The 16,327-nt window shown below is 38.3% G+C and overlaps 1 protein-coding gene across 2 annotated transcripts in view; it reads left to right on the top strand.

Moving 5' to 3' along the window:
- The first annotated feature begins 2,113 nt into the window (after window positions 1-2,113).
- The window catches only part of LOC148873906 (U1 small nuclear ribonucleoprotein C-like), a 53,669-nt gene continuing 39,455 nt past the window's right edge, over window positions 2,114-16,327 (top strand). The window contains exons 1-4 of one of the 2 annotated variants that reach the window (XM_088960142.1): window positions 2,114-2,413; window positions 2,653-2,705; window positions 8,367-8,424; window positions 8,544-8,586. In XM_088960142.1, coding sequence (XP_088816268.1) covers window positions 8,417-8,424; window positions 8,544-8,586 — 51 coding nt within the window. In that variant the 5' untranslated portion in view covers window positions 2,114-2,413; window positions 2,653-2,705; window positions 8,367-8,416. The remainder of the gene's footprint in view (window positions 2,414-2,652; window positions 2,706-8,366; window positions 8,425-8,543; window positions 8,587-16,327) is intronic. The other variant, XM_088960141.1, reaches the window with a different exon arrangement.

Raw genomic sequence — 16,327 nt, 5'->3', positions numbered from 1 at the left:
AACCAAGATTCTCTTCCTATACTATTTGTGGGTCCAATGAAGGGGTTGACTTAGACTCAGAAGGCGACAAATTGAGGTCGAAACGTGACCACTTCAAAGAGTTGGCACTGCTTCCATCACCTCCAAAAGAAAGAGGCGAGTTCCCCATGGCAAAGAGGGCCTAATCGAGAAAATCTGTTATTGTTGTCACTCCTCTATGCTGCTCCTCTCCTTTTATTCGTCACATTGTTTTTCATTGAATATTCCCATCGAAGGGACATCGAGCGGATGGCGAAAGGTTACCCGAGTGAGTGGTGCACCACAACCAACATCATGAATGATCTTGGTGATGACACCCTTGAGGTATCCATTGTGCTCATTGAAGTCAAGGCTTTTGAATATGGCTGGTCCCTTTTGGTGGTTGGTGTGGGACTTGAACACTTACGTTGCGCTCTGATCCAACACCCTTGCGCTGATCTAGCGCCTATCCTTCTTACCATAATAGACGAACACTAATCCAACACCCTTACATTACACTTTAATCACACGACCCATCCCCTGGGGTTAAGGTTTTACAATTGCGAGTAAAGATGTTTTCATTCTATCCCTTCTCTTTTCCCTCTTTCTCCCCTTCCTCTTCTCTCTCTCTCTCTCTCTCTCTCTCTATTGTTTGCATCTTTGACTCTACCACATATTTGAAGCCATTTCCCAAAAAGAGATTTGAAGCCATTGGTTCTGCCATAATCGAAGACACTTGTAGATGGAAAATGCCAAATCGAAGAACCAACATAATAGTCCCTCTCACGGATGATGAATCTTACCCGACTTACAAAAGGGGCGAATGGTAATATTGGGTTTAAAAATAAATCATAGCTCACGTGGCGTCACATATGTACATATTTTGGCGAAACATTAATGGATGGTAAAAATAGGGATAGAGCTAGTCAACTGTCAAGAACAACAATGGGACAATAGTTAAATAGTAAGACTACAATTTGTTAATTAGCTAAATAGTAGGGATATTTAAAAAAAAAGGGAGAATTTATAATCAGTACCTTATACTTTGGCTCAAGTGACAATTTGGTTCCCGTACTTTAAAATGTGAAAATTCAATACTCGGACTTTCAAATTGTGACAATCTAGTACCCAAACTTTCAATATGTACCAATCTAGTACCTGCCGTTAATTAGTCCATTAATTAGCCGTTAAGTGACTTTTGAAAAGTAAAAAATGCTCTAAGAATGCCATGTAATTCTCTTTATCAACCATCCAAACGTTGACAATAAAATGAGCAGTCACAAATTATAGATTATTTTAAACAATCGCAAACTTTTTTGAATAAAAGAGGCTAGGATTTGACATTGTTCAATTTTTTGTCAATGTTTGGATGGTTAAAAAAGAGAATTAGATGGCATTTGAAAGGCATTTTGACTTTTCAGATATTACTTAACGGCTGATTAACGAATTAGTTAACAACATGTATTGGATTGTTACATTTTGAAAGTTTGGGTACTGGATTGTCACATTTTGAAAGTTTGGGTATTGAATGTCACATTTTAAAGTTCGTGGACTAAATTGTCACTCGAGCCAAAATACAAGGTACTTGTCAAGAATTTTCCTTTTAAAAAAATTGGAAAAGTACGGATTGTCCCATTACAAATTTCTAAATTCTAATACAGACCTATAAATATTCAAAATGTCAAATACCCCCACTCTATACACCGGTGTTTAATACCGAACTAGTGACTGGTTCAAATGGTTCGGCTGTTCGGGCCCGTTTTGACAAAAAATAAAAAAATAAAAAAAAATAAAAAATTGAAAAACGATCAAAACCGTTCAAATGGTTCGCATGGATAATCGGCTGGTTCATCAGTTTGCTGACCAAAATCAACGGTTTTGGGGAAAATAGAACCGGTCAGGTGACCGGTTTCCGGTTTTCCGGTCCGGTCCGATTTTGAAAACCATGCCGATGCGCGTCCTTGAATTTGCATCAATTGTTCGACACCTGCCCCAACTGTACGCCTAAGAATTCTAACCGTGGGCCTAAACGTCATTCTCCCTAAAAAATTTGCCCTGCAATTTACCGTTTTTAAAATTACAACACGTGTGCCTTATTTTCAAGTGGGAGGAGGGGTGGGGTAGTAATTTTGCCAATAAAGAATGGGCATCGAAGAAAAGTCCCAACTCGGCAAACTCCCGTCACTGCACCATCACTCCCTTTGTTCCCCTCTTTCTTTTCTGTCGAATCCTCGTTTCCCTCTCTCCGGCTTCCGACCATCTTCTCCGGTGAGACATCACCGCGAAATCGTGAGAGGTACCCTAACATCTTCTCGCCGCACCAGTGTTTGTCTCCCATAACAGAGATCGTGGGAGGAACCCCAAACCGATCTCACAGAGCTCAACTCTCTTCCTTCTCCGGCGACGATTCCCAGAGGTAACGTAAGAAATTTATTGGTTTTTACATCGATTTGTTTTAAAGGACAAAGAGGGGCGCCTCTGGCATCCGATATCCCATTTCGCAGAACTCTGTTTTCTTTCTAGGCCGAGGAGATATCAACGAAAACCATATACTTACTCTTTTTTTTTTCTTATTCTTTGGCTTAGCAGTAGTTGTATTTGTTTTTCATGTTGTTACTGTTTTTATTTTTATATTTTATTGGTTCTGTTTTGCAGATTGTTGGTTCGAGTGACCAAACCCCTCCTATTTTCCTGTAAGGAGAACTCAGGTAACTTGATCTTATCCTAAATCCCTGTGGTTAAAATGAAGGAGAACTCATGACTTTTCCCTACCTGTAAAAACTTGAAGTTTCTAATCCTACATTCAAAACAGTTGTTTTCAAATGGCCCTAGTAATATGGTTGTAGCATTAGTAAAATAATTGTTGGTTCAGTTGTTTGTAATACGGTTCAAACGCTTCTTCCTTAACAACTCTGAAGTCTGAACAACAACAGGTGGTTGGAGATTGGCCAACGATGAAACTGCATATTTACTCTCTCCATCATATACATCATATAAACTGAAAAAAAGAAGAGAAAACCATCAAAAAGTGGATTCTGCTTTCCTTGCTGCTGCCTGATGAATGTTTCTTCTCATAAATCTAATCCAAGAAACATTCATCAGGCATATTGTCGATCAATTTGAATGTTTCTTCTCATAAATCAAATTCATAGTTAGCCTTGGTTAGGGATGGCCACAAGCCGAGATTCTCACGAGCTATTCGAGCTCGTTTCGGTTTAAACCGAGCTTCGATCCGAGTTCGAGCCTGATATATAGGCTCGTTTGCTAATCGAGTCGAGCTCGAGCCTAGTGAAGCTTGACTCGTGAGGCTTGCGAGCCTAGTATAATAAATAAATATATTTTTTATTATATACATACATACATATGCATATAAATATAAATATATATATATATATATATATATATATATATAATAAATAATTTTTATTTTATATAATAATATTTTTATTTTTATGTATAATAGTAAATAATTTTTATAATTCTTATTTTTTATGTAAAATAAACTAATTTTTTATATTTATATCTTTTATTTTTTATATGTATAATAATAAATAATTTTTGTAATTCTTAATTTTTTGTATGTAAAATAAAAAATATTTTTATATGTATATTATTTATTTATTTTTTAAAATTTGGCTTGCAGTTGAGCTCAAGCTAGGGGTGAGCATTATTCAATTAAAACCGAAATACCAAACCAAAAATTTAGGTTTGGTTTTGGTTTTTAGGAATTTTGGCTTTCGGTTTCGGTTTTCAGATTTAGAAATTCGGTTAACCGACAAAACCAAATTAACTAAAATTTATTATATAATATGTAATATATAATGTATGATATATAACATTTAGTATATAATATGCTATATGTTTATATATTAATATATTATATAATGTATTATAATGAAATTCAATTTCATAATATATATTATAATAATATATATTATAGGTTATAATATATAATATTGTATATATTAATTAAATTTGGTTTTTAACCAAAATAGTTGAAAACCGAACCAAAAATTTTGGTTTGGTTATTTCGGTTTTATTGTAATTCGGTTTCGGTTTGGTTGATGGGGGGAATAGAAATTGGGTTGAGAATTTGAAATTGGTGGTTAGTTTTTTTTTTTGAGAGAATGCATGGTTTAAAGTATCGATACGATATGCCCTTTTGGAACCCACCTTTTTTTTTTTATAAAAAAACCTATTTTTAGCTTCCTTAAAAGCAAAATTTGAAAAAAAACTAAAAAAAAGGTGTTTCTAAGTACCGATATGATACTGCCGATACGCGTATCGTACCGATACTTTAAACCATGAGAGAATGTCTAATTTGAGTGTTAATTGAATAAAAGCCACCAACTTGGTGTGGAGAACTTAATAATTGAAGGAGACTCAAAGATGGTTGTGGAATGGTTGTCTCACTTGGGGCTATAAGGACCTTCTAAAAAAAGTAAACTGCCTTAAATTTACAAGGTATATGACAGTTAGATTTCAGTGGGTGGACAGATCTGCAAATGCCTTGGCTGATTCTCTTGCCAAACAAGGGGTTTCTCGGGTTACTTTGTATTGGGCTTTGTAATTTTATTTTTGCTTAGTGTAATCAACTAAAGGGTAGGTGGTATCCTTCATCTCCCTTTCTTAAAGGGGAGGTAGCATCTTGTGCCTCTTCTTAGGCTGTATTTCCTTGTCTTGTGAATTAATAAATCTTTATGTTCAGTTGTAAAAAAAAGGAATAAATGCCTAGTGGTGGGTATCAATTTAGAAGAAAGGGAATTGAGGTTAGTGGCAGAGACTTTGGGTTGTGAGAGTGGGGAATGGTTGTTAAGATTTAGGATTACCCCTAGGTGATAACCCTAGGTCAGTCAGTTTTTGGGACCCAATCATGGAAAGAGTTGGGAAGAGACTAGTTAGGTGGAAAAGAAATTATATCTCTTGGGGTGGGAGACGTACTTTGATTAGATCTGCTTTAGCTAATCTCCCTGTATATTACATGTTAGTCTTTAGGATGCCTTGGGCAATCATGAGGGATTTTCTCTAGGAACCAAGGGAGGGAAGAAAGATCATTTGGTGAGATGGGAAACGGTGGTTAAAACGGAGAGGTGGTTTTGGAATTGACAATCTGTGGCGCTTTCCTGTGGAAAATGAGAGATTGTGGCATAAAGTGGTGGCTAGTATTCATGGGCTATTTAGAGATGGATGGGATCCTAGTTGTCTACAAAGAGCTACTCTTGCTGCACCTTGGAAAGTTATACAAGGTATCCTTTCCTGTTTCCTTAATCATGTAAGCTATATAGTTTGGCTTCTGGTCATAAGATAAGGTTCCAGGAAGATGTGTGGATAGGGGAGTCCCTTCTACAAGAAACATTGCTCTGTCTTTCAGCCACAGCAGTCTCATTGACTCCAGCGAGCCCCTTTCTTGGCCGAACAAAGAATAAAAGATAAGAGACATTTGTAGGTCCAGGGTGTCGGCAGTTCTTGGGAACCTTGTCTCTGCAATTTTCACTTCTTTTTCGCATTGGTGGGCTGTACATTAGGAGCCATGACAAGAGCTTTGATAGGCAAAGAAACAGAGAGCGGTGGTGGGTTTTTATAGGAGTCACGGGAATTACAGTGGGCCAGAAGCTGGTGGTGAGATGAGTTGAACGAGTTAAGTTGGGGAATGGTGGTGAGTTTTGACGCAGTGGTGGATTACCACATCTTCCTGCAATAAAGGGTGAAGAGAAGGACCAAAGACTGTAATGGCACTCAAACTTTCAATACGTTCATGTTCTCTTTTCAGTCCTCAAAGTAAACAAGATAAAACAATCTAATGGAAGGTTTACTAGAGAATGGAGAAATTTGATGACTGAACATACTTACTGTCCAAGGGAACATGGATTAGATATGAAATATGATGAGACTAATATGGATTCAAGAAGACGATTAGAGAAGTTAAGTTGGGGATCAGTGGTGGGTTTTGACACGGCAGAGCTTGATCCCGAGAACTCGCTAGCACCCATCTGACTCTGTACGGCACTAAGCATCACTGGATCAATCTACTCCCGAACAAATCTTCCACCTGCTCCCGAACAAGTCTTCCACTAATTAGACTCACGATAACATTGATCAAGAAACGGAGACATCAAATTCCTGTTTTGTCATTATGCCAAAGATTAAGAGAAGACTCAAAGACGTCAATTGAATTTAAGCGGTAATTGGTTCAGCATTCTGCTTAAATAATCTTCTTTTCCCTGCTTTCTTTGCATTTTTTGATGTTAAAAATGTTTTTTTTGATAAATAAATGAACTTTTTATTAATTTGGAAGCATTAGCACATACAAGCAGCCCTTGGAGAGGCGCGAGCTGCGATCTCTCCACTAAAGAAGAAAACAAAATAATAATTACAGTTGTGCCAGGAATTCCCTAGCTGCCCCTTGCTTGGCTAGACAGTCCGCCATATCATTTGCTGATCTCCCCACCCATTGTATTCTTAGGTCCATGTTTCTTGTCAGCACCTTAAACTTTTTAATTTCATTCCTGAAGCACCAAACTACTGACTCTGGGTCCTACAACCAGCTTATTACAACCTTTGAGTCACCTTCAACTATTAGCTGGTTCACCCCTAATTGAGCTGCAAACTGTACATCTTTGCAAGGCAGCAAACATTTCTGCTCTAGTAGAGTCTCCCACTCCTAAAGGACCTGAGAAGATAAGTATCACATTCCCGACTTCATTCCTCAATACCCCACCTAACCCAGAAGGACCTGGGTTTCCTAGAGAGCTTCCATCAAAATTCAGCTTCAAGAAGCCAGCAGGAGGAGCTGACCAGCTTGTTCTCACTTTAGTCTTGGAAGAGGAACAGCATGCCACTGCTGCCCAATTCCATTTGATGTTAAAAATATTATGGACAGTTGAAAAAAACCCACCGGTCCCTGCCAGGAACCAGCCAATTTTCTCTCACTGGGATTTGCAGAGACTTGATATTATAAAAGGGTGTGAGTGGTGGTTCTGACCACAATAGCCAAAACAGGGTGTCAAGATCCATGGCTTTTGATGTCGGCTGCCTGTATTCACGCCGGTATAATGCCGGCAACCATTATTTTCTCTTTGAATATGGTGGTGTTGATTTACCTTAAGTGCCGATGCCGATGAAGTAGTTCTTGAAAATTTTCATCAGTTGGGTTTTATTTTGAAAATTTGAAGAATAGTGTAGGGAAAATTCAACATTTCATTTTTTTTTTCTGTTAGTACTTAATGACGATGTCAATTGTCAGAAACCTGGGGGGGTACTTTAAGACAATATGTAAACAGTAAGGGTAGAGTTAGTCAATTAGCTAAAGGGCACTAGGGTAGTTTAAGAAATTTGCCCTTAAAATTATATAATCGTTTTTTTTTTTGGGGTGTAGGGATTAAGAATTTAAGGCCCTAACATTGACTTGTTTGGGCTTGCCTCAAGGGGCTTGGTTGGGGATCTAGGGGCAGAGCCCCCACACCAACTGCTATGTTGAAAAAAGAACAAAAACCACAAAAGATAAGAAAAAGGTGCATTCCTGGGTTGAAGCACAAGGTGCACCAAGTGCGTGCTTTTTGAAGGTGCTGCCTGGGGCCTAGGTGAGGTACATACCTTAAAATGTGCCTCATCTGTGTGCCTGGGTGGCCTTTTAAATCACTGTTTTGTTGTAACATATAAGGGCAAGAAAGGTACACAAAAGAGAGGGGAGGTTTTAGTATTGCAGGGTGCAAAATGACATATTTGGAGGGTGGAAATTGGAATGGAAGGCAGCTGTTATATTGAAGAAAAAATTACAAAAATATGTATGAAATGAGGGTCTATTTAGGTTTGAGGACTTGTAACAATTGATTTTTATGTGGATTGATCTGAAGAATTAGGCCTATACAAACAACATTTCTATTTCTGTAGAACAGAAATATGTTCCTTGGGAACAATTTGCCAAACAGGTCACTTGTTTCTTAGGAGTAAGACACAGGATCACTGTTCAGGAATAGGAATTCCCCAGGAACAGAAGCAGGGATGACAAGTTGCGCCACTTTGAACCAGGAAAAAATTAATCTCTTTGTGGATTCGTTAGCGGCTCAGAATTGGGGCCTGAGAAACTCAGCTAGGGTTTATCCTGCATAATTTCTTAGCTACAGACTTACTGTTATTCATTGAGCCACGAATTTTAATTGATTTTCTCATTAGACCTAACTTCGATTTCACCTAATCACTACAAGTTCATATTTGTTAGACGCTAAGCTGGTGTATTCTGAATGGTCCTATATTATGCTTAGTTTGCTTTAAAAATTTAATAATCTTTATTGGAAAATAGTATTAGGTTATTGCATTATCTGATCTCTCCCTCGTATTAATTTCATTGTTGTTTTCTTTTAACATTGCAGGTTTCAGTGGATCAGTATTATTTACTACCTATTGGTTCTAGCCATACATCATGCCTCGGTACAGCATTTTCATCCCTCTTGATATCAAAATTTTAATATTTTGATGTATTATTTCATCTTTGTCTACATAACTTTATTGCTGTACTGATCCATCATTTGATTTTTGTTATTTTCCAGGTATTATTGCGATTATTGTGACACATACTTAACTCATGATTCTGTGAGTTACTAGCCTTCTTTCCACACTCCCATTCAGTTTTTTTTTTAAAGGGTTTCTGGATAGAAGGGTAACTTTTGGGGTTTAATATTAACAAAAGTAATATATTTAAAAAAATTTCAAAAATAGGTTAACTTTTTAAAAATAATATCAATAAAGGGCAAAACACTGTTCATCATCTTCTTCTTGCCATTTGTTCACCAGAGCCGTCGTCCGCCCACCTCTGCCTCCGCCTCCGACAATGTTGCTGGAAGTGGCCAGAGGTAGAGGTGGCGGCGGCGGAGGCGTTGGTGGTCATTCCTCTGCTCGCCGCTGCCGCCACCTTTGTCTCCACCCATCTCTGGCAACGTTGCCGGAGGCGGAGGCAGAGGTGGGCGGAGGTGGCGGCGTTGGATAGAGAAACCACCAGCGCCGCCGCTGCCACCTTTACCTCCGGCCTCCTCCGGCAATGTTGCTGGAGGCGGAGGCGGCGGCGGACGACGGTTCTGGTGAACAAATGGCAAGAAGAAGAAGATGAATTGTATTTTTGCCCTTTATTGATATTATTTTTAAAAAGTTAACCTATTTTTGAATTTTTTTTAAACATAATACTTTTATTGATATTAAACCCCAAAAGTTGCCCTTATATGCTATTACCCCTTTTTTAAATAAGCAAATGACATGGTTCTACTGATTTTTTGCTACTCTGGAAGCTACTTGAGAAGTGGTTTAATATTTTATTATTATTATTATTATTATTATTCTAGTAGAAAGCTTGCTGAATTAAAAAATATGAAATAAAAGGAGTTTCTTGAAGAAAGAAGGAAGAGAGGAGAAGAAGAGAAGAATAGAAGTTGAAAAGAAAGAAGAGCAATAATCTGACCGCCCCCTTCACTTATTATTTATACTAAAAATAATAGAGCAGTACAAAGACAACTATGCCCTTATAAGGCGGCAAGACATAAAACAACTTATATAAGACACAAAAACATAATAAAATTTGGACTCACATAACTTCTGTGGTCCCCACATCTTATCTAACAACTAACATAAAACATCTACTCATAAAAAACATCATAAAACTGATTAATCTTTAACACTCCCCTTCAAGTTGGGAGTAAATGTCACACATTCCCAACTTGCGTAGATCATGTTCAAGCTTGTTCTTTGCCACCCCTTCAGTGAGAATATCAGCCAGCTGCAACTCTGAAGAGACATAAGGCAAACAAACTTCTCCGGTTGTTATCCTTTCTCTTATAAAGTGTTATGAACTTCAATGTGTTTTGTCCTATCGTGCTGAATTGGATTATGCTCAATATTGATTGCAGCCTGATTGTCACAATATAACATCTTAGGTTCCTCTGCTTTCACCCCAATCTCACTCAAAAGAGATCTAACCCAAAGAAGTTCTAAGACACCATGAGCCATGGATCTATACTCAGCCTCTGCACTTGACCTTGCCACAACCACTTGCTTCTTACTCTTTTAGGAGATCAAGTTTCCATCTACAAATGTACACACTCCTGACGTAGACCTCCTGTCATCTAAGTATCTTGCCCAGTTTGCATCCGTATAGGATTCTAGCTTCAGATTCTCATGATTTGAGAAAAGAATGCCTCTGTCAGGGTGCTTTTTCAAATATGCAAGTATTCTCTCAATAGCTTCTCAGTGTTGAACCCGAAGTGCATGCATGTACTGACTCACAACACTGACAGCATAAGAAATATTTGGTCATGTCATACACAAATACAACAGTCGGCTCACTATTCTTTAATATCTCCCCACATCCTTTACCAATTCACCATCCACACCATTAATTCTGTGATTTGGATCAATGGGAGTGTTTGCTGGTTTGGTCCCCAACTTCCCAATCTCTCGCAGTAGATCAAGTACATACTTTCTCTGTGAAATGAAGATCTCATGCTTGGATCTTGCAACTTCAATCCCTAAGAAGTATTTGAGCTCACCAAGATCTTTGATCTCAAATTCATGCTGCAATGATTTTTTGAGATCATCAATCTCCTCGAGATCATTTCCTGTCACCACTATATCATTCACATACACAATCAAAATTGACACCAAAGCATCTCTCCTCTTCACAAAGAGGGTATGATCAGATTGTGTTTGTGTGTATTCAAAACGGATGAGTGCCCCTCTGAACCTGTCAAACCAAGCCCTAGGTGATTGTTTCGGTCTATACAGAGATTTTTTGAGTCTGCACACCTTTCCTTTACCAACATTTTCATAAAATCCTGCTAGAATGTCCATATATACCTTTTCTTATAAGTCACCATTAAGGAAAGCATTTTTGATATCAAGCTGGAATAAGGGTTATGAATAGGTGGCTGCTAGAGATAAAAGGAAACGAACTGAACTCATCTTACATAATGGTTCAAAGGTTTTTAGATAATCAACACCATAGGTCTGAGTATACCCTTTTGCTACCAACCTAGCCTTGTATCTCTCTATCTTTCCATCAACCTTATACTTCACTGTGAATACCCATCTACATCTGATTGTCTCCTTGTCTAGGGGGAGATCAATTATTTCCCAAGTTTGATTTTTAACCAAAGCATTCATCTCATTTTGCATGGTTGTTTTCCACTCAAGTTTGGAGAGAGCCTCAGTAACATTCCTGGGTATAGACATAGAATCTAGGGAAGAAAGAAAAGCACGGTAGGAGGGTGATAAGGCACTGTAGGAAAGATGGTGTGAAATGCAATGGATTGTACAATTTCTCTTCCCCTTATGGAGTGCAATGGGAAGATCAAGGTCAATAGGATCAGCTGCAACAATGGTGTTAGGGACAAGAACATTATTATCAGAAAACATAACAGGCTCAGGCTCAAGATGGTACCTAGAACTGTATTTGCCGAATCAGGAGTTTTAGAAGGACTGATAGAGAGTGGTGTGGGTTGAGGATGTGTGGAGTCAACTATCATCTGTCGGCGTTGATATTTTTGTGAGGCTGCCCGTAGTGGCTCAGGTAGTGAAACTGGAGGTGTGGGTGCTGGCTGAACTGATGAAGGTGCTGGTTGAACTGATGAAGGTGCCAAAGAAACAGAAGAGGAACAGATTGTGAGTTCTCCTCCCCAAAACTCTCCCCCTGAGGAGAATCACTCGAGAAGAAGAAGGTGGGTTCAAAGAAGGTAACATCCATTGTGACAAAGCTGCTCCTTGACACTAGGTCATAACAGCAATACCCCTGTTGGTTATCAGCATACCCAAGAAAAACACATTTCTTGGCCTTAGGATCCAATTTCTTGCAATGAGAGCCAAGAATGTGAACAAAGGAAATACTCCCCAAAACCCTCAGGGGTATATGAAATTTCTCCCCATCTGGAAAAAGTAGACTAAATGGCACCTTAAACCCCAAAGTCCATGAAGGAACACAGTTAATCAAATGCATTACTGTAAGAACTGCATCTCCCTAGAACTGTACAGGAACTGAAGCACACACCATAAGACTGCTTGCCACCTCCACAATGTGTCTGTTTTTTCTCCAGCAACTCCATTCTGTTGTGGTGTATATGCACAACTGCTCTGATGAATTACCCCATGTTTTAGGAGATACGTGGCCAGGTTCTTCTCAAAGTACTCTATGACATTATCTGATCTAAAAACCTTAGTTCTCACTCCAAATTGTGTGAGAACCATCTGATGGAACTGTCGTACCAAGTTAGGAACCTCATCACGTGATCTCATCAAATATATCCAAGAATATCATGTATAATCATCCACAAACAAGGGAAATTAACGGAATCCTCCCATGGAAGGGATATGATATGGCCCCCATACATCAGTGTGAGCAATATTAAAAGCAAAAGTACTTCTTTTATTACTTTGTTTAAAAGACTGTCTACAATGCTTTCCTAACTGACAACTCTCACACTCCAAAATAGATAACTGAACAAACTCAAACAATTTTAGGAAAAGATATTTCAAAGAACTAAAAGAAAGGTGTCCCAAGCGATTGTGCCAGAGCATAATCTGGTTCATTGACTCTGATCCACTACTACTGTTGCTGCTAACATGATGGCCTTGATGTCTCGGAATTTCATCTAGAAGGTAGATTCCATTCACCTTACGACCACTCCCAATCATCTTCTTTGACTCCAGATCCTACAAAATACAATTACCAGGAAGAAAAGTCACGGAACAATTCGAATTCTTTGTCAAAGAACTAACAGACAGTGGGTTGGTATGAAGTCTAGGGACATGTAAAACAGAAGGCAGAGTTATATCATTGGTCACTCTAACTGTCCCTTTCCCAACAATGGGAATATGTGAACCATCTGCTGTAGAGACTGTCCAAACCTCTCCAATTCTGTCCTCACTGCTGCTATTGCAATGGATTCCCAATCAGTTTGGGAAAGAGGGATCGAAGAGTCTCCTATAGTGGCTACATTTGCATTTCCCTTCTTGTTCCTTATCCGGGCAGGCATAAGATTTGGATGAAGCTTCCAGCAAGTGTCCCTGGTATGCTTAGGCTTCTTGCAATAATCACACACTTAAGTCCTTATCGTCCCTTCTAGTCTCACTACTCCCTCTGTCTCCATTTGGCTTAGGTTTTGTTGTACTAATCATAGCCGACTGGTCAATCCCAGGTTGTCTTAGCATTACATTCCTCCTACTCTCATCTCCAGAGACAAAGGCATAGGTTTGAGAGAGTGTCACACCCTCCCTAGAAAGAATATGCTGCCTAGCAATGTCGAATTCAAGGTTCAGCCCTACCAAGAACTAAAAAACCCAATTCCTCTCTACTAGTCTGTGATAGGTTGTTGCATCATTTACACTTTCCCATACCGCAGTTTCTAAGTGATCTATTTCCTGCCATAGGGTTTTCAGCATGGAGAAATACATAGTAAGAGGCTTTTCTCCTTGTTTCATACTTATCATCTGATTCCTTAACTGATAGGCTCTGGCTTCATTTTATTTCTGAGAGTAGGTTTCAGTCACTCCATACCAAATCTCCTTAGCAGTATTAGTCCATAGGATTTTTTTTGCAATATGAGGTAACATAGAATTAAGGACATTACCATGTAATTCTCCTGCATCCATCAGGAAGAGTCTGTATTAGGTTTCTTCTCCTCCCAGCGAGATACCCTAATTTTCTACGGGCACTAATAGCCATCTTAGCTGATCGTGCCCACTCCAAATAATTTGTACTATCAAGTTTTACTATAGTAATGATCTCAGACCAAAAAATATCACTACTACCTCCAATTCCATCTTACTTCAAATAGTTCAACAATAAGAAAAAAATAGATTGGAAACTTTCCAAAAACAATTTAATATCACACACATAGAAACAAACCCTTTCGGAAGAAGAAAACCCTAGGTGGAGAGAAATCTCTCTCCTCCCCACGCCTCCCAACAGAGAGGAGTGAATCGATCACTCCAGAAGGCTTAGAAAAATCCAAAAACCAAACCACACTCTTAAGAAAATCAAAAGAAAGCTAACAATACTTGGCCGCCCAAGATTAGATAAAAAACAAAAAGTCCAACTTTTCTGGGACTCTTCCCCGTACTTCAGTTCTTCCTGATTTTGATGCCAAATAGTAGACCACCTTCTTGATGACTAGATCCCACAAAAAAATCCAAGAACTGAGCAATCTATAGCAGATCGATCAGCCCTTTATTACTTCATGCAGTTGGCTGATCTAGGGCTGCATGAGAATGCTTCTAGAAACCCTAGCCGCCGCTCTGATACCAATTAGAAAGCTTGCTGATTTAAAAAATATGAAATAAAAGGAGTTCTTGAAGAAAGAAGGAAGAGAGAAGGAGAAGAAGAGAAGAATAGAAGTTGAAAAGAAAGGAGAGCAATAATCTGGCCGCCCCCTTCACTTATTGTTTATACTAAAAATAATAGAGCATTACAAAGACAACTATGCCCTTATAGGGCGGCAAGACATAAAACAGCATATATAAGACACAAAAACATAATAAAATTTGGACTCACATAACTACTGTGGTCCCCACCTCTTATCTAACAACTAACATAAAACATCTACTCATAAAAAAATCATAAAACTGATTAATCTTCAACAATTATTATTTGTATTTTGATGCTTAAATGCAATAGCAGTGGGGATATTTCTTTTCCTTTTTACAAGGAATACTTGTATTCCTCCTCCCATCGTGTATTCCATTCCTTACTTGCATTTTTTTGATAGGTAAAATAATTATATTAAATTACAAGAAAATGATTGTTCAGAACATCCAACAACCACACAGGAGGAGTCTTCAACCATCTAACTTCAGACAAAATTTTTAGCATGACTAGCAACCTTATAAACAGGCCCATTTCTAGATCTATGAATATAGACAAAATTGACCTGGTTCATGTTTTTACTCATAGATTTAATATCACCTAAAGTTCTAAAACATGACCATAGAATAGAAGAGGAGCAAGAGTCATCAAGGCCATCATGTTAACCTGAATGTGTTAGTTGTTTGGAGTAACAACACGAACTTCACCAATGTAAGCACCTAAATGCCTTCCTACTACATCCCTAGCATGGTCAAGAGGCAGTGCATGAATCTGCACCCAAACCTCTGCCTCTTGAAGGATCCAAGAAGGTTGAGGTTGCCCAACTTTCCATTCTTTCCATAAATTCCATTGGTTAAATACCAACCAAGACTGTTTTGCAAAATAGTATCATAATCACTTTGGAATTGAAACCATGCTTTAGAGTACCTTCTGTGCAGTGAGAAACCTAACATAGATGACCGGTTCATTCCTCATAAGCATACAAACAATTTTCAAGATCACCAAAAGGAACTTACACCTTTGGAGAAATTCTTCCAATAATGCACAGGCACCAGGTATTAAGAGTTCATCTGGCAGGTCACCATCAAGATTAACCAAGTCCACCCGACATTCTTGAATGCAAACTATATTTCTTGCAACTCATCCGTCTAAACACAACAGAAAAAGATAACCAAACAAACAAAAGCAATTGGGGAACAAAACTACAGGAAAACCTAAAGAGAAGAGACTCCACACAGGAGGGAAAACCCCATTTATTTTGTACTTTTCTTTTATCCTTTAATGAATGTAAGTTTTAGTTATTGATAAAAAACTCCATAAAAGGGAAATAAGGATACCTATACCTTAATCAAGACTCTCACAAAGGAGGTCTACACACACAGATACAAGCAAACAAACAAGTAGAGAACTAAAGGATAGAGGAGCTTCTAAGTTCTAACTATAAGTATACCCACCAGGAGTAGCACTAGAAACAAAAAGATTGGAATTAGTACTCCAGAGTGAAGCACAGGGAGTTAGTTCAGAGCAATTTTTCCTTTTCACTTCATTTTAGTTCCTCACTGAATGTTCACCAAGCTACAGAGCTTATTACCAAAAAGAAAAGGATTACAGAGTAACCAGAAGGTGTTTTCTTCCTTACCTGCAGACTGCAGTTATTCATTTTTTTCCCTGTTGATAAATGAAGGTATTGGTCAGTATAAGGTACAAGAAGGAGAAAAAATATAAACATATTCCTGAAACAAGGTGCGAAGTGAACAAACAATACAGGGATAAAAGCAAAGCTACACAATGAAATAGTTCCATAATAAAACGTCCCTTTAAGTCCTCATTCATCATAGCCATCAGTGCTATTATTTTTTTTTGATGAATGAATGGTGTTTTATTAAATAGAGATAGAAATGGTACAAGCATGAACCACCCTAAGAGGAGGCATGAGGTGTTACCTCCCCTTAAAGGTGGTTCCAAACCCAACTCTTTTCAGATTGCAGTTAC

The sequence above is a fragment of the Nelumbo lutea genome, chromosome 1 (genome assembly GCF_056320005.1).
Source record: "Nelumbo lutea isolate HS-2025 chromosome 1, American lotus-T2T, whole genome shotgun sequence".
Classification (NCBI taxonomy): Eukaryota; Viridiplantae; Streptophyta; class Magnoliopsida; order Proteales; family Nelumbonaceae; genus Nelumbo; species Nelumbo lutea.
The sequence above is the reverse complement of the archived record's forward strand: the minus strand, read 5'-3'. Positions and strand labels throughout refer to the sequence as shown.